The sequence below is a fragment of the Chionomys nivalis genome, chromosome 10 (genome assembly GCF_950005125.1).
Source record: "Chionomys nivalis chromosome 10, mChiNiv1.1, whole genome shotgun sequence".
Classification (NCBI taxonomy): Eukaryota; Metazoa; Chordata; class Mammalia; order Rodentia; family Cricetidae; genus Chionomys; species Chionomys nivalis.
In genome coordinates, this window is record NC_080095.1 from 4,912,777 (window position 1) to 4,931,718 (window position 18,942).

Here is an 18,942-nt window from a genome sequence, read left to right on the forward strand (position 1 = left end):
GGGTTGCAGCATTAGGAATGCTGAGAACCACTGGTCTAAGGTGAAGTGAAGTCCACTGAAAAGTGTCTTGGAAGACTGTATAGTCAGCCAGTCAGGCTAAATTCTGCTGAGTAACAAACAATCGCTAATCTCAGTGGCTTCTAATGGCAATGTTATCTGTTTTTCTCGAGGTACTTCTAAGTTGGATCTCTGTTCCATTTTAGTTCCAAGACCCAGACTGGACATTTTCACCTGCAGCAGTGTGGAGCTCCTAGTGGAGCAGATACAGAAAGCACAGGTTTCCTGAGAACTTCAAACAAACTGCCTGGGTCTTTCCTGGTTTTCACTACACACAACAAGACACCTGGCCATCCCAGAGTTCAACATTTCCATGGGAGGGGATGCCACATGCCATAGGCCATTTTGAATTGGACAGACAACTGCCCCACTTTCCTTGAACACCATCAGAGCCCTCCGCAGCCCACCGTGCAGCTCCTCCATCCTGGCAGAGGAATCCCTAGGTCTGGTACTTCTCTTGATTCCTAGTTAACTCAAGGAGAGTGGGGTGTTGGCAGGGTCTATGGGAATCCCCAAAACTCAGATAAGGCCTTAAGGCCATGTCCAGCAGGGGTATTGAGTCTCAGGGTGTTTAGGTGTAGTAGCAGGGTAGGTGGCTGGGTTCCTGCAGCTCTTCACTTACCTGTATCTCTTTCAGAGAGAACACTTGAGCTCTAGACAGAGTACCAGATGCTGCTGGAACACAGACCCACGGACGCAAGAAAGAGGAGTCCAGTTTGAGTGGTGTGTTTAACATAGTCTTATATTTGGAAAAGCAGCTTAAAAAACACTTGAAAATACAAGATAAGGTAATGGTTACTCATATAAGTTTTAACCTTATATTGCTTGGCCATTTTTACATATAAATTATTGCTTCCTACTTTGATAAATACACAGCACATCATTACACAGAGGCAGAAAGCAAACACTGTCAATGGTAGTCTGGTAATTCAACAAATGTTTCATATCTACCAGCTCTTAGACCGGTGGAAAACTACGAGGTGTAGTCCCTGAGAAGTTAGGTAGATGCCCGGACCGTGGGCTTTCTATCGTCTAATGGTTATCACAAGCTGACAATGTTGCAGCAGTCCTACACAAGAGTCCTTGCTCTGATCATTGATTTCATCCTGGTATTTAACAACAGTGTAATATGAATACAATAAATAGGCTATGCAAATAAATATCACTCTGCTAAAAATGCTTAGTATATACAGCTTTGCTTTATACAGTAGTACAATTCATCTGACTTTTTGGCAATTTTTCAAAATGTTTTCTCTAGAGCAAAACTGGCCCACTTAGTAACAAGCAGGCTGAAATTTCAAGGACACGTCTTTGAAGTGGGAAAGAAACCCTACGCTGGACAGCTGCAGTGGCCCTTGTCGTCTAAACATTGAAGATTTTGCCCAGTTCTGAGAAGCTTGGGTGGGTTGTGCTGTTCAGTTCAGGGTTTGCAGTGCATGTGTCGTCTGTGGCAAACCCACAGGGCTGGGACTTTGCAGCGTCAAGGGGCAGCTACAGGACCAGAAGTCTACATAAGCAGCCACCTGCCCACACTGCTTATGGCTCACTCAGGCGAGTGTGCACCTATGAAGTAGGGGGCGTGAGACTTTATTCTTGTGCCTCTAAAGTCAAGGCATGTGCCACACTACTTGCTTGTAGATATCGGAGTAGGAAAAGGAATGTATTCTCAATGCAATTAAGGATACTAGAAAAGACTGGATATGGGTTATACTATGTGCTACTATAACCATTTGGCAATTAGACAGACTCAAAGTGAATTTCAAATCCGTAGGCTAGGGAGCATCTGCAAATGTGTTTGTAAATTCTTTAAAGGATTTGGAAAGTTGGTGACTTTCCCTAGATGAACTTGTGTTCTGCCTCCTGTGCTAACTAGCAAGTGCGGTTGCTTTGCAGGAATGGACTCCAGAGATCCACAGGTCCCCTAGAGGGCTGTGCTGAGGAAGAAGCCCAGCATCACTCACGGGGGAAGATCCCAGTTACACAGGATTTGGAGAGGGACCGCAGAGCTATGTAATCTAAAGGAAAACTGGAAGAGACCCTAGGCATCCCCTAGTCCACATCCAGGGAGATCGATACTGATTTTGGGGAGGCCCAGGGGAAGTTCTAGAGAAGGAGCCAGCTCACCCCACACATGGATGCTGCTGACCCCTGGGCACATCTACCACAGTGCTCACTTCAGATTTAAAATTCTGCAAACCTTCTGAGGTCCCTGAATCTGCCACCTGAGAAATTCCTGGACATGGGTGTTAAGGTTGAAGATTTAGAGATTTTACATATTCAGAAGACTGGATGGCAAAACAAATCCCACCTGACTTTTGCTTTGGAGGAACAGCAGTCTCACTCACGCATCTCCTGCAGGATTCTCTGAGTGTGCTCAGCATGCTGCAGGCATGGCTTCCACAGCCTAGCTAAACTGGAGCCTAGACATACAGTGTTCTACTACAACAGATCTCTCCATCCAGTGAGTCCTGGGTTCTGCTTAAAGCAGCGTAGAGCTGACGCCATACAGTAGGTTAGGACAGAGACCAGACCAAATGGCCTGGTGTGATCTCACTAGCCGAATGCTGGCTGCTAGCTTGGAGGAAGACGGGTGTCTGTGCTGTCAGTCTGTGTTGCTCTCAGAGACTGCCAGGGCTTTGCGGGTGCTTGTGCTTGCTTAGACATCAAGAGAGCCTGCTTCCCTGCCTCTGTGGCTCTGGTCATCCACTGGTTCTCAGCCCTGTAAAACATTTCCTCAGTGAACCAGTCCTAGTTGGAGTGTGTCTATAACACCCTGTAAGTTTCTAGGACTAACATTCTACATGCTGGTTTAGATGCAATCCCTTTGAAATCTCTACCCAGGATTTTTCCATATAGTTCCTTTTATCAGTACTTCAGGCCCACTGTGGTCCCAAGACCAGAAAAGCAATCAGGAGACAAGGGGCACAGCGTAGTCTCAGTCATGAGAATGGGTAAGGGGCTGTAGTAATCAGGTCTGTGTGGACACTGAGCAGGCAGCCCCTCGGGGGGTGTGAGGAGTGTACCCACACTCATGACTGGAGATGCGGACCTGCTGCGTCAGACAGGGGCTTGCACCCAGCGAAGTGAACAGCTAGCACCAGGCAGCCTTGTTTTAACCACGCGCTCTTCCTTACTTGAGGATTCAGGGAAATTCTCTAACCAGTCCTTGAGAATTCCAAGAGGTCTTATTCGGTATATGAGGCCCAATTTGTCAAAACCAAGGAATGAAAAGGAAATGGGTGAATTGCAGAAAGGCTCTGGCTATCCTTGGGAAACGGACTCCCGACTCTCCAATTAAGTCAGATTTTAGGCATTTCTGGGTACTTTTCAATACTTCAAAGACTGGTAATGCCAACTGTTAAGCTATCTATATCCAGCTTCACTTCCCTCCCTCACAGGCTGACATGCTGCATCCTGTGGGCAGGGAGCCTGGTGGAGTTATGCCACACACCAAGGCTGCATCAGGCACAGGACTGCAGAAACTGGCGATCCTGCGATCTCAGTAAGCGGATACCGAGCACCCATGATCTTGGCCCCATGTTTTCCTGAAAATCATGTTGAGCTCAACAACAACAAAAATACATGTACAGTAAGTTTCCAGAAACTGAACAATGCCAAGTACCTTAGTGAATGAGAAACTCGGTCTACCGTGCTTACAGGAGTGCATCAGTAGTACGGAAACTAGTTTAATCTGTGCCTACGCTGGTAAATGATTGTGGATGCAAAGAAATGTATGCCAGGCACTTCTTATTTGCACAGCAGGACATGCCTCCCAGGGTGATGTCTGATTTCTAGCTGCTGGAGCCTCTCCTCCTGGGCATCTGGAGATGCTCTCACTGTCTTCAGGTGCTCCCGGTCTCTTAATGGCCCCTAGGCAGTAAGGTGATGCAGGCAGAATGGCAGTCCTCCCTGCTACACACAATCTTACTGAAAAAAAAAAACCTGGCTGCTATATATCAAGACATGTTTTCTCTTAATGCTGCCACGCCGTAAGCTGAGACTTGGACTGGATTGAAATCACCATCGTAAGAAAGACCCTGTTCCAAGGATGCTCGACTCCTTCCATCTTCTCGTTGAGGTGGGGAGAGGGGCACTCTCTGCATCTGGTAGCTGGTATCGCTTTCCGAATGGCTTTCCTGCACTTGTCTCATGGTAGCTGCTAGAACTCAGCAAGCTCTTTTCTCACAGGAAGCAGCATGCTGAACGGAGACCCTCCCTTCGCTTTAAGTGCTGTAGTCACAGGACAGATGGACGCGGCTCAGGCCCGGGGCTCCAGCCTGTGAGAGAGCTCGAACAGGGCCTGTTGGCTGTCGATGACATACAGGTGGTTGACATAGGACTTCAGCTCTTGCTGCTCCTTTGGGGACATGTCACTTCCTAGTTTTTTAGAGGGCAGACAAACAATCAATGGAGTGGGAGCAGTGGCACTAGTAATGCAGTAAAGCCACGCGAAGAGTTAGGTTAGTTCTACAAGTGGCAACCTGGTTCCCAGAGCTGAACCACTTCAGATCATATCAGGCAGGCTGACGGGCAAGGCATCCGCAGTATATACCTAATAGACTAACGTCATGCTGTCACCCCTTTACAGATGAGGAAACTGAGCAGTCAGCAAGTACATGCCTAATCACAGGATGCGAACCAGGTCCAGTGGTTCCTAAGCACCCCTCCTCTGTGGCTTCTTATCTCAGCTTAGAACTGTTTGGAATCGGCATCTGAAAGCAATAGCTTACTAAGTTATTTACTTATCTCTACTTTCTATTTTAGATTCTAAAATCTCTTTGTTGTTCTTATTTTTTGGAGGGGGAAAAAAAAGAAAGAAGAGATAGCACAGAACAGAACCTCAGGAATGGGTAGAGGAATGGGCTAAAGTCTACCCAGGAGGATAAGGCAATCTGAAGAGGTAAAAGAATCAGAAGGCCACGAGAGAGACTTTAGTGAGCTATGGCTATGTGCATGCATGCCAGGGACAGCTCTGATAAGGATCCTGATGTAGGTGCATGGACAATACCACAGAGAAAAAACAAACACAAAAGAACCCACATTAGAGAGGAGGAGGACTGGCTGGGAGGGCATGGAGCGTCTCAGAGGAAGTGCGCCCGCAAAGGAGCATTTACTGCAGCTGTGGAAACAGCCTCTCCCTCTTCTATGAAGAATGTGTTTAGTAAGGATAATTTAGGAGCCGTCCACCACAGGCGCTTTCTAACTCTTGGACTTCCTGGCCTCAGCGAATAAACACTGGAAGTTCAGCATTGGAACCCATAAGCTGTAATTCTAGAATGCCTTCCAGAAGACATTGGGAAATTGCTTTGGTAAATGCTTTCTGGCTGTACAGGTAAGTTTGTAAACAGCAAGCATTCAAAAGATATCAGGATGAACATTCCCAACAATCACACTGATCCCTGCACGGTGCTCCACAGTGCATAGCTGTTTGGAGTGACGTTTTCTTACTTTATCCCACATATTAACACTGTTAATGGGGCTCCTTAAAAGAAACTGTTAAAGGAGGTCAGATAATTTAGTCTCAGCCTAATTTATGGGACACACACCTGACAGCTAAATTTCTCCTTTACTTTGCGCTATGCAGAGTCCTGGTGGAAACCTGTGGAAGGGTCAGGCCTGGTCAGCCACGCCGGCACGACCTTCTTGCCCATACTGGGAACACACAAAACCTTCTAGTCCTTGATGGATCAGACTGGTAGCTTCAGAATTAGCTAAATATTTGCTGATCACTTTGGAAACAAAGGCCAATGGGAAAAATCTGCATGTGCACTCACAAGTGAAGCCACAGGTGTCTGCAGGGCCCTTTGCGGCAACACTGCCGCCTTCTGTTGTTACTGCACTGTGCTTGCGGACTTAGTGAGAACTAATGCAGTGCATATACCAAGCGGTATTAACTGAATATTCAGAAAATTAGGCCCTGTATTTTATAATTCCCATTCTCGACTTCATAACACATATAGGAAGCTCAGTTCCTAGTTGGATTTGCCGGGGTATACTATTGACAGCCATGAGCAGTACACTATAGAAAAAGCATTTAAAGCACGCACAGCAATTAGGAGTACTTTCTTTGGTGGGGAGAAGCTCTGGTTCTCTAAATATGCCGTATTTGTGAAATAAATTGTAATGAAGATATATTACTTAAGGTCTACTTCCACCATCTTTGATTTATAACCATTGGACTGTATTTTATTTCATGTATATGTATGCGTGCCTCAGTGTGTGTATGTACGTGCACCACAGTGTGCAGGAGTCCTCAGACATCCGTTAAGGTATCGAATCCCCTGGACCTGGAGTTATAGATGGTTGTGTTACCATGTGGGGGCTGAGAACCGAACCATGGTCCTCTACAAGAACAGCAAGTGTTCTTAACTTCCAGAGGTCTGTCTGCAGCTCGCCTCACACACTTTCTCTCCCCCTTCTCTTTCCAGAGTTTCTCTCACTCTGTAGACCAGGCTGACCTCAAACTCGAAGAGATTTGCCTGCCTTTGCCTCCTGAGTGCTGGGATTAAAGGGGTGTGCCACCATACCTGGCTATCTCTCCATTTTTAAAAATTACTATTTCTATACGTAGACTCAGCAGAGGGCAAAGCAAGGAGGCTGGAGGCAGGGCTATGCTGCTAAACTCATCAGTAAATCTGGGGGACTGGGCAAGCAAAGGGGGAAAGGGGATGGGTGGGTGGGTGAAGGGTCTGTCTGAAGTCAATCCGGACAGTGCAGACTTGCTTGCACAAGGGGGCAGTGCTGTGCCACATCCCAAACACGCAGGGAGGGATACTGTGAAAATGCAGACTATAAAGCATCACGCACTTATACATACCCCTCATAATCTGTTTAAATTTAGGGTCCTAAGTGTTTCTTAAATGGTGACAGCATCACTGAGAAGTCAGTATGCATCGTACCCCGACTTCAGGTACTCACCAAACTGGTTACTTCTGCAGTGTCTCAGGGTCCGGACCGTGTCTGCAATCATGTGCTGAAAGACAGAAGAGGGAGCACAGCAAAGGGTCACCACTGAAACAGCAGTGTCTGCAGGGGCAGCTGGTAACCTTCTCCTGGGGGGATAAAGCGGAGTTCATCTTGGAGCTGGACATGAGTTTAATTGATTATATTAAACTTGGATTATTCAAGAATACTGAGTTTGTGTCAGCAAAAGCAGTGGCTCCCAAATAATGGAGGTATTCTGGACCTTAGGAGAACATGCTGTCTCTACTGCCCCTGATTTCCTGCCCAAGTTTGCCCGTGTTTTCCTTGAAGGTGAGTTGTTGTCTTCATGAAGCCGTTTTGAAACCTCCCTTCTGAGGAGCACAGCATACGCTCACTGATTTTCTGTTCCTGTCACCGCTGGGACCTTTACCTTCCCCCTAATCAGGCAGCAGCACCAGAAGACTGCGCACTCAGGACGCAGGCTCACGTGTGTGCCACTGCCCCAGTGATGGGGCTGGGGACTCAAACCCAGGGACTCCTGAGTGCTCAGCTGGCAGCGCCACGAACTGAACCACATCTATGGCTCACATTCATGTCCTGGGCGGACGCACCAAGTATTCTGGACTCAGGGGCTGACATAACGATAGGAAGTGACGTACTCATGAGAGAAAAGCGACAGCACCGCCACTTTACAAAGGCCGTTTTGTCTCTGACTTATATTTCCTTCCTGTCTTCCGTAGTCTAATTTCTTTCCTTTAGCTTCTCACTGATCTCTAGACTAAAATTATCTGAACTGTACAGCTTTGGGGGAGGAGACCATGCTTAGGCCTTGTGCACACTAGATAAACACCGAGCTACCGCAGCCCCGAGTGTCTCACCTGCATGCCCAGGCTGGCCTAGAACTCCCGGTCTTCCCGCCTCAGCCTCCTGAGTAGCCGGGGTTACAGCCCTACAGCAGCAGACCTGGCCAGGACCCTCACCTCCCACTGTGTCTCTCCAGTAGTCTTTAGCTCACTCCACTATTTCCACTTTTCATAATGGTGGGAAACAGGGTTTTTTGGAAGAACTAACCTCTGCTATGGATAGTTCCTTCTCCACAGCCGCCAGAGTATTATAACACAGTAGGGCCTATTCTCTGGAGAATGACAGAACTCCTTACTTTGTTTCAAACCAAAATCCAAATATTTCATTACTCAAGGATCAATGCCATTCGTTATCTGGCCCTCCCAGCACCGTCTTCACAACCTGCCTGCCCTACTCAGACACAGGAGCATCCATAGACGACAAACAGTGAGTCAGCGATCAAAGAATAATGCTAACGCTAAACCCTTCTCACTTAAAATCCAACAGAATGGCAGAAATGCTACTTGAGTCCGAAAGTCTGATTGAACTATCCTGGCTGTAGTTGGGTTCATTCGATGCGTCTCCATGTTGGGTAATTCAGCGGGGCAGCCAGGCGGCATTTGAAGAGGAAATGAGACCTGACTCACGTCTATGTGCATGCATTGTTACATTTCCTTCCCCAATTCGACCCCAATTCCCAGGACAGAGTTCCCGTTGTTTGAGCCTGTGGCATCACACCGATGGCTATCCTGTGCCATTTGTTCAGCTCCCGAAAGGCCAGCGCTGACGTGAGGCTCAAGGCTGTGAGTCCTGATTCCCACCTCTGGGCTTTCTGGCAGGATGGGAGGTGGACACAGTCAAAGATCATGCTCATAATATTGGGGACAAAAAGAACAGGGTAGAACCCTCTGCTCCTCTGACACTTCATAGTTTGAGGTAGAAGCATTCAGAGCTGCTGAGGCAGCAAGGAACTTAGTACAGGAACTACAGGAGTCTTAGTGTGCTTCCCGAGCACTTCCAGGTCTGCGTATGGCCTGTGTCGGTCAGACAAGGAGCACATTCGGACTTCTCTGCTGACTGGCCCATGTTGACGTCCACCATGAGAAACTGCCTGCTCATCCTAATTTACTTAGGTCCCATTGGCTCATTACTGTGAAAGATGATCCTGTCCTAGCTTCAGTGAATCTTGTCCTCTGCTAAGAGACGCTCTCTAAGAATATTGTCTACATGAAGATGGCCCAGCTCCTGAGTGGAACACTGGCCTAAGTCAAATTGATTTTTGTCTGGTGGTGGTGGCACATGCCTTTAATCCCAGCACTCGGGAGGTGGAGGCAAGCTGATCTCTGTGAGTTCAAGGCCAGCCTGGTCTACAAAATGAGTTCCACGACAGCTAAGACTGTAACATAGAGAAACTCTGTCTTAAAAAATGGAAAGAAAAAAAATGATTTTTGTCTTTCTGAAAAAAATTCTAATCTCATCTGTCTTTCCCACATAGGAGGACACAAGGCATGCTGAGCTGGAAGAGCCACTTGCTCTTCAGGTGGTCTGAGGGCCGGGCCACCATTGCTGTAGTCTCCTCTCTTTAGAAATGACATACAAGGGCCAGGGAGAGTGACTCAGTGGGCAAGAACATTTGCAGTGCAATCATGAGGGCTTGAATTCAACTCTCCAGAACCCACACAAGGAGCTTGTCATGGCCATGCGTGTGCCTGTAAGCTAGCACCATGGGAAATCAGGAGAAGAGACAGGAGGATCGCTGGGACTTGCTGGTCACCAGCTTAGCTACAGGTTCAGTGAAAGACCTTCTCTCACGGGTAGAGAGCGTTAGGGCAGGACACACACACACACGTGCAAGGAATGACGTGCCAGTGTACATCTGATGGCCAAGGATCTGCTGTGTTTGCTCACTTGTTTGAGGTAGCATCTTGTACTTAGCCTAGACTGGCCTGGAACGCACTAAGAACCTCAGGCGGATCTAGAGGCAGTGACAGCCCTCGACCCCACTTCCTCAGTGCTGGGATTATAGACTCATGCTCAGCTTCCATGTTATTTTCTTAAACTTTCTTACAGATATAGTGAAGTCTGTAATGAAGTATTTATACCTTATCTCAGTCCCTACTTTGGGGCTCTGTGGAATCACTGGTGGGAAAGCCGAAAGGCCAGGCAATGAGAGGAGAGGTGGAAAGGGTGCTTGAAGCGTCCCATGGCCCTGTCCATTTGAGCCTGAACGGAACTGTTTTTGCACTGCTGTGACATTATCTGAGGAGAAATGGTACAAGGAATGTAGCCAGGCCACTGCTGGCTTTAGGTGAAGGTCAACTCCTAGTCTGCTCGGAGGAGGCAACAGTTTTTAAGGAGCACACTGGCTTTCCTGCATCTGTGAGAGCCACAGATGCCTTGGACCCAGAGACTTCCAGGCTGGACGACCGACTATATCCCATATCTTCACACATGCCCTACAATGCTCCTCGGTGATTTGAAACAGACACATTCGACAGGAGACAAAATAAATTCTGATCAATAGCTTCCTATTCCTGTGATTATTTATAAATACCAAACACTGAGAAGAAGATACTTAGGCTGAGGATTCTAGTGATTGAGACTTTGGTTGCTAATGTGTCCTCAGGGAATCATAGAACAGTACAAAACAAGATGAAAATCCCTACACATTCCATTGCTGGCCATGTCGGCTTCACTATAGCATGTGAAACACCTAAGCTCCAATTCTACAATATGCAGGGCAAAAAGAGAGAGAGACTTGAAAACAAAACATGTCTCCATCTCAGCTCTCAAAAATAACTAGCCATGAAGCCATCATCTTCAGAGTTCTAAGGGCTATTACAGAGCGAGGGTGGAGGATGTCTCTCTTTGCAGACACTGGGAGTCTGGGTTTGGGGTGGTGGGTAGGAGCTGACTTTACCCTTCCTGTGGGCCGCCGACCTTGACATCCTGGGAACCATGGCGACTAGGGCAGAGCAGTAAGAAGGCAAGGTCAGAACCAGACATCACTCGGAGACTCCAGTCTGGGTGCTCTTCAGACAGTGCAGTATATGGTTTGGGGCCTCAACCTCAAGTGGCCTTCTCTGAAGCCTGACTCCAGTCTCATGGGCAGCTGGGATGGTTCCCGAAAGAGCTCATGCAAATTCATTGTCCACACTGGGAAGTTCAGTCAAAGGTCAGCATCTCTAGAGAGGAGTGCTGGGATCACCTTTGACCATGATGGACTATTTCATCAATGGCACTAAAGGTCATCTGTCAGAAAAATGCCTTCCTTTGGTCACTGGGCTGTCTGTGTAGGACATTGCTATGCGGCACCCACTCAGGCCCACTGAGGATAACCCTGTGACTGTCCTCGCAGCGTGGTTAGGGAGAAGCCTCCCAGGAATGCACACAAGAGGCCTGGCCAGGCCCTACAGCCATCAGCAGGGAGGTCCTGCAGCAGAGGCCAACAAAGAGGAGGCCTTTTCCCTCACCTGTCAAACCCACAAATCTCAGGCGCATATCTAAACTCGGGGTTCTAGAAGACAGACACATCTGTCTGAGAGGACTTTCTTGCTCACTGTCTCAAGATGGCTTACACTGGGGCATCAAGAGACGCCTGTGCAGCAACTGCCCTCTCATGTTGGACCTGCTTCTGACACAGCCTCTCATGTGGGGACTGCTCCTGACAGCAGCCTCTCATGCCTTTGTGCTGCTTCCATAGGTTTACCCCGTCACTGGTGCTAAGATAATGACACGTTATTTCCAAGAATAAAAGGCAGATTCTCAGTCTTGCCAGCCTAGTGGTGACACCGTCACATGTGCAGCAGGGACCCAGGGGCGCTCAGGAAAGACAAGCATGCATTTCCCTTCCAGAGAGAAAGAAGGAGAAGTCGTGAAGTTTACATACCAGCTTTTCAAAGTTGACGAGATTATCCAAGAATGTTTTATTTCCTTCATGAATAAATGTTACATCTGAAAGTTAAAAAACAGCTAGATCAAATATACTATTAGGAGGAGAACAAGAAACAACCAAATTGTTTAGAAACAATGCAGTGTATGATTTTTGTCTTCAGTGTTTTGAAATTGTGCCACATATGCGACAAGGTGGCATAAAACTAAGCCTGTATAACATCTGAAATGGAAGCTTAGGGCAGCGCAGCCTCCCTAGAAGAGTTCACATTCCCACGTGCGCTGTCAGCTAATGTCTGATTGGTTTGCTATGTCTCCGGGTCAAAAGACTGAGTAGAAAATAAATGAATATTCATAAGCAACAGGGATTTGATATTTACATATTTGTATAAAAACTCCTGTTAGCCAGTGAAAATGGGAGCTGCTTTAGATAAAACAGTTTAAGTTTGGTCTTCAAAGCCCGTGCACCAGAAGTGATTTGACTGGTAGAGACAGCATCGCCAATGAAGAGAAAACAACAAAGGTAGTGGAATGGATTGCTTTTGGAGAAGAGAAAGAAGACTTGAAGTGAGCGAGGAGCTGGGGTGCAGTTCAGTGGCTGGTCCTGTGTCTAGTGTAAGGGCTTGTGTCTTACCCACTTCCCTAAAGAAGTGGCTGAGGGCGCTGAAAGAATACCTGCTTTTGTTGGAAAAAGTGACTCCTCAGGAGATAAAGATATGAAGCCGGGAGGTGGTGGCACACACTTTTAATCCTAGCACTCAGGAGGCAGAGACAGGTGGATCTCTGTGAGTTCAAAGCCAGCCTGGCCTAAAGAGCAAGTTCCATGACAGGATCCAAAGCTACACAGACAAACCCTGTCTCGAAAACTAACAAACAAAAAATACAACAACAACAAACAAGAGAGATAAAGATTTGGGAATGAGACCTATTAAGCTAGCATCTCAGGCTCTGAGAATTTCTGCCATACAAAAAAAAAAAAAGGTTCCATAATGATGGAACCTTAGCGTCCCCACAGACAAGGACTGCAGTACAGGTCATTCAACTTAAAGGACATGTAAATACCCTTGCTGTCATCAACAACAGACCAAACCCACCAAAAATAGAAACAGGTTCAGTCAAAGCTGTTGAGACAGGGGCTGCCAAAACTTGCGTACAGCGCTGAGAGCTTGTGCTCTCATGGTCACCAGGAGGCAACACACAACACACACGATGACACACACAACTGTCCCCAAGGTGACCCTTGCATACACTACAGCTTGCTGCGGGAACATGAGCTTTCTATCCTTTGTTGGTTTAATTGAACAATATCTTGCTATCTTTCATGGTTTCACTGCTACAACACAAGATTGCAAAAGAGCAGTTTTCCAGGTCAGCTTTTACATTTTATACACAGCAAATATCACTCTGTCCTCACTCGGCCGCCTCACACAGAACTTCAGACCACAGGCTCCGCTTAGCTGCTGGTGCCCCCTGGCCCCACCCCATGCTGCAAAGGATGGTGGTGCCCAGTGACAATATTATCAGGCACGGCTTTGGGTGTTTTGCATGGATTAACCACTTACTTCTCACAAGGCTTTCTAAGGTGGTTGTAGGAAGTATGCAAAGAGACGATGGCTCAGGAGACAGCCACAGCTAAATCATGCTCATGCCATTGCGGCAGAGCTAGGAATCAGTCGGAGGGAGGGTCCTTCAGACATGGGCATCGGGCATGAAAGGGTTTAGGTCTCCCACTTCCAGCTCGAATCCACCTGCTGAGCTTCTGCCACACCAGCTGCCGTTCCCCACATCCTTTCCTGAATGTCTTCCTACTTGGCTTCCTTCTTCCCCTTAGGGTCTCAGGACTTGTGGAAGGCAGCAGGGGGATAGTGCACTAAGGAGTGTGAGTGTGTGTGAGTGTTTGTATATGAGAGTGCGTGAGCACGTGAGTGTGTGCGGGAGTGTATCTGTGGAAAGAACGTGAGAGTGTGTGTGAGTATGTACGTGAGTGTGAGTGTGTGTGTGTGTGTGTGTGTGTGTGAGTAGAAGCACATGTGTGCACATGCTGGGGTGGGCTCCAGGAAACTAAAGTACAGACAGGACTGGTGAACAGAAGGTGGGGGAGGTGACAAGAGGACACAGGCTGGAACCAGGAGAAGAAAGGCTTTAGCAGCTGAAGAGTTCTCACTGGGACAGGAGCCATGGGAGGTCTAACCCTTCCTGCATACACAGGCCCTGAGTTCAACCTCTCCCCATTTTCTAATTGAAAGCCAGTTGAATCAGAAGGTAGACACGAGAGGAAGAGTTGTCATGAATATTAAGCTAGTCCCTCTAAGACTGAGTGAATGTGCTTTCAACAGAAAAGAAGGAAATCTGTCTTGCTGCCACCAAATGGTGCAGAAAGCTGCACGCATGCTCAGGTGAGTGGGTGCCTTGGCTTCAGGGGTTCGGAAGCACTAAGGGGCAGGACTGCTTCTTCCTAAGTTAGAGAGACACTAGTTTGAAGACAGTGCCTTACAAGCATTTAATGTTTCTAGTTTTCTAACTCAAATCAGTTCCTTTCCCTCATATTTTCTCCTGTTCCCATTTGTGCCTAAATAATTCCAGGAGTTCCTTCGCGCCTGTTGCCACTCCCCCTCCAGCTGAAGGTTCTGCACTTTGCGATGACACCTATGAGCCTGCATAGATGTATCTTAATGCAAGTGAGATCAAGAAGGAAGACAGTAACGAAACCTTTAAACTCTGACTTTGGCATTTCAACCTCTCCTCACGTTGCTGACTTGCCTTGAGCAGATTCTCAGCCCTGCACAAATTATGCTGTGCATCCCCCAAGTGCCCTCAGGACTGCCATGTTTCACATGAACTGTGTGTCCTCTACAGGAGAGGGTTCAGTGCTGTATGTGGAGCTGTTCGGTAACTTCCCAACTAGGACCCACTTCTCGGAGACAGAGAGTGTTCATGAGATGCGCAGCTTCTGTGGAAAGACAGGGTTTCTCACCCATCAGTGTGCACTGCTGTCTCTGAAACACGGATGAAAACAAACTAGGCCTTTGGGCTCTGTATGCTACCTTTATTCTTGTTTACCTATGTCACGGCACTAAAGAAAACAATACGGGGCTTAGGAACAGTAGGGTATAAACATACAGGCTTCAAGAGACAATGCTTTGACACCGCTCAACTACAACCATACATTCTAGATATTTGAAAAAACAGCTGGGTATTTAAAAAACAATTCCATGCAACTATAGAGGTATAAAAGTTGGAGCTCTTTTCAATACTATTGTTTTAACTGAGAGTTCCATTGTTTCTGCTATAGTTAGAAAAGACAATTCTAGAAGATGACATTGCATACCATAACAGATAGAAAATCATTACCTTTAAGCAATAAGGGCATGAAAGGAATTTTTGGTGGCTTCATCTTTTTGAATGCATCCCTGTAGGCTTTGTGATTTAGGGAAGGATCCTGCCAACCAAGCAGATCACACAGAGAAAGAAAAATCAATGCACTATAGAAGCAATTCTCAATCTATATCTGCTGTACAATTTGAACATGATTAGATACAGCAAGGTTCTTCCGAAGAATGAGGCGGATAAAGGTTTACTCAAAGGGTAAATCCACTAATTAGGGCAGGCAATTTAGGCAATGCTTAGAATTCAAGGTATCGGTTTACAATAACGGAAGATGACTGTAAGAGACGGCCACCTTTTGATTGCCCTGTCATTTTCCTCAAATAGGTTCTTCAAGTGCAGCTAGCTGCCTCTGCATGAGCTCTACCATGAGGTAACCTCAAAGTCTTTTGTTAAGTACACCACAAAGAGAAACTGCCCTCAGAACACAAAGACAATGCCAAATTCTAAAAATCTAAAGAATATAAACCTAAGAAACAATAAGTAAAGGGGGAAAGATTAATGTAAATCACACTGAATTACTCACCAAATTTATACCAACTACTTTCAGGCTGTGGAATGGAAAACGCCTTGTGAAACAATCACGTGGATTTCCAGGGAGAGGAGGCAGCTTGAACGGGCACCATGCTTCAGTCTTAGACACATCTACCATCTGTTTGTTTACCTATCATCCACCATCTACCTACCTACTTACCACCCACCTATCATTTAGTCTTCAAATTATAAATGAAACATCTTTGAAATTTTATCATTTCTCTTCTTCCCTTTCTTCCATCCAACTCCTCTCTTGAAACTGCCCCCGTCCTCTCCCAAATTCATGGCTTCTTTTCCTTCAATGTGTGTGTGTAAAACGTGTGTGTGTGTGTTCCCAAGTACATAAATACAACCTACTCAGGTTGCATAATGTTTCTTGCATGCGTATGATCACTTGGTATTGAACAACCAACCGAGTATTTCTCCACTATTTCTCCACTCTCAGTATTTTCTAGTTGCTTGCAGTTCTTTGTCTAGAATTGGGGTTTCATGAGATTTCAGCTCTTCCGTTATCCCACTGTACTGTTTATTTTTAAAACTGGGACTTATTTCATAGTAAAGGCTGGCCTGGAATTTGTAATCTGCCTGCCTCAGTCTACCAAAGTCCTAGGATTCTATCCCCACACCCAGCTCAAAACTGTCATTTTACATGCAAACAGTCAGTTAGGCACTAATATCATGAAGGACAGTAATTTGAACCCTGAACCCAGAAGGAAATAGCACTAATATTACATTGAAGAAAAGTCTCCTTTACTTACCGTTAAGCTTTCAAGTTCAGAGAAAAGTTTCTTAAACTTCCCAGGAATTTTCTTAAACCAAAACAACAAAATCACAGTCAGCAACCACAAAGGTCATAGAAGGCAGCTATTCTGAGAAGGGGCACTAAGGGACATTTGCACTGAGTTCTGCTTACTCACGATACATTTCTGAGCATAGATACCGGCCCTGGGACTCTACACTGATTGCATCTCATTTGCACGTTTATTCATCTCCTCAACATGACCTTCGTTAGGCATGTTGATAAAAATATCTTGGCAGCCACACGATGAAGGCATCTAGCTGGCTAAACTTTCTACACAATGTGGTGATGTAATGAACACAGATTTCAGTTCAGTATCTCATCTCTGACGAATGTGCTCGTCCTTCTAAGAGCCTGCCCAAGTGGGGACAGTGGTGGCTGGATGTGTTTCATGTGAACGGCGACACTGCAGAAGCCAGGTAACACAGACGGGGAAAACTTTAGGGATTCAGCTTGCACCTTAGAGGATGGAATTATCCAACCTGAATTGAAGGGAATGTGTGTCCGTGCCATCCTCCCAGGTAAAAATTCAGGCTCACGAAAACAGACCTGGAAATGCTCCAGACCCCTTTTCCCACGAGTAGGAGAGAGCGCAGAGCTTTTCACGCTGCCTTAGTGTCCAGTCACAGAAAGCTGACCCAACCAAGGCCCTGTGTGAATTCTGCCCCCGCCCCTGCCCCTTTCTAGTTTAGTGTGAGTCTGCACCCTCGCTGCTCTCAGCCTTCAGCAACAACCTATGAAATAAATGCACAATGGTCCATGTCCATGGTTGCTATTTAATGGATTCTAGCTATTAACATTAACAAGGAAGGCCAAGATATTCCAGAGAGGTTTCGTCTTCAAACTGAATCAAAATAATCATCGTACGTTTACTTACTTTAAAACTTTAACTAAAACTTTAAAACTACTTAATTTTTCAGTGTGATAATTCGACTCTTGACTCAGTTATTGTAGTATGTAGTTTAATTTACCTGGAAATAACTTTGTCCCAATAAAGAAAATATAAAATGCAGACTTTTGTAATTATTTCCAGTCTTTCCTTTGAATTACATCTTATTTTATTGGACACCCCAGTGGTACCACCAACTTGCTGTACTTAAAACCAACTGTATTAGCCAGAAGTCAGGCCAGAGCCAAACCTGGCCTGGAGACCAGTTTTGTAACACACCCATGGCCGTCATTCACTAGCTGCGGCTGCTGCAGTACAATGGCCGGGCTGTCTCACAATGGAGAGTGCCCGCTAGTTCAGCTCAGAAATCTGCCAACCTCTGACTACTTCTCAAACCTACTTCTTCCCTTTATTTGAATACATGGTCACCTTCCTTTGACCGTAAGGTCCTCTGCTGGGAAGCCCAACCTCAGCTACCAACAACTTCTTCCTCAACCTCCAAAGCCCTGCTGCCCAGGCTCTGAGTCAGGAGGGTCTCCGCTCACTTCTCCCTGGGCCAGTGAGACCTGGTAAAAGGTCCTTCAGCACACAGCATTCTCTGGTATTCGCTTTCAAGCAGTGTGTGCAACTCAGTAGGCAGCCAATATGCCGATTCAGCTTTTTAAATGTAATTCAGCTACTTCTGCAAATCAAAGTTTCTTTTGTGGTTCAATTCAAACTCCATTCTGTGAAGACCCTTGCTATCCATTTGTCTTCCTGTTGCTCTAATCAGCATGGCAGTTTTCTCCCATCTCCTTTAATCTTTAGTGTTCTTGGCCATCTTGTTGAAGCAGAGAGGGCAAGCCTTTCCCGTCTTGAAGGACAGCACTATCCCACCCCTGGTTCAGCACAGTGCATTCCATTGGGCACAGCTCCTGACTCGAAAGGATTGAATCCATAGGGAGAATGACACAGCCACTGAGGGAACCAGGAGAGGCCAAGGAGACCACAGTGGAGCATGCAGGCTACAGCCCAAAGGACGGTGACGTGAAAATTGGAGAGAGATGAGGAGAGAGACAGTGCAGGGTGAGGGAGACAGTCAGAAGAGACAGAGGGTAAGGGGACAGAAGCCCACAGAAAGCAAGAAAGCAGGGTGGGGCTGCAGGAGTGGCAGTCTGATGCTTCTGACTAAGTTCCGGCTCTCCTAATTTGGTTCTTCCCATGCATCATCTGGAGCAATAGGTCAACTACACTGGTCTCCTGCATCTCATAGTGCAAGTAGATTTCACCATCTACAGAAGCAGAACTGGAACTTGGGAGGCTTAAGCTTTCTGTAGATATAGAAAGTCCTCTCTAAGAAAACTAGAATGCAAACTTACTTTGGCAATTTTGAAAAGCTATACATGGCAATGTGAACATGGCCAAGGTCTGCAAATGGGGGGCACTGAAGCTCAACTTCATCTCGGTGTGCACCCCCTCACTCAGGCCAGTATCCTATTCATCTCTGTGCACACCTTGCTCCACAGAGCAGACTGGAGAATGTCTAGCCAGCATGAGCTAGAGATGCCTTCAGAAAATGCAGAGGAGGGTGAAGAGAAATTTAAAACATTTAACTTTTCAAAAATCTTCTTCAGATACTTTA

General features: G+C 46.5%; 1 protein-coding gene across 1 annotated transcript in view; it reads right to left on the reverse strand.

Annotated features, from left to right (window-relative positions):
- Positions 1-786: 786 nt before the first annotated feature.
- Rapgef5 (Rap guanine nucleotide exchange factor 5) overlaps positions 787-18,942 on the reverse strand; it is a 229,683-nt gene continuing 211,527 nt past the window's right edge. Inside the window, exons 22-26 of the mRNA XM_057782269.1 lie at positions 16,392-16,442; positions 15,067-15,154; positions 11,714-11,778; positions 6,976-7,030; positions 787-4,434 (exon numbers count right to left, since the gene is read on the reverse strand). Coding sequence (XP_057638252.1) covers positions 4,316-4,434; positions 6,976-7,030; positions 11,714-11,778; positions 15,067-15,154; positions 16,392-16,442 — 378 coding nt within the window. The 3' untranslated portion in view covers positions 787-4,315. The remainder of the gene's footprint in view (positions 4,435-6,975; positions 7,031-11,713; positions 11,779-15,066; positions 15,155-16,391; positions 16,443-18,942) is intronic.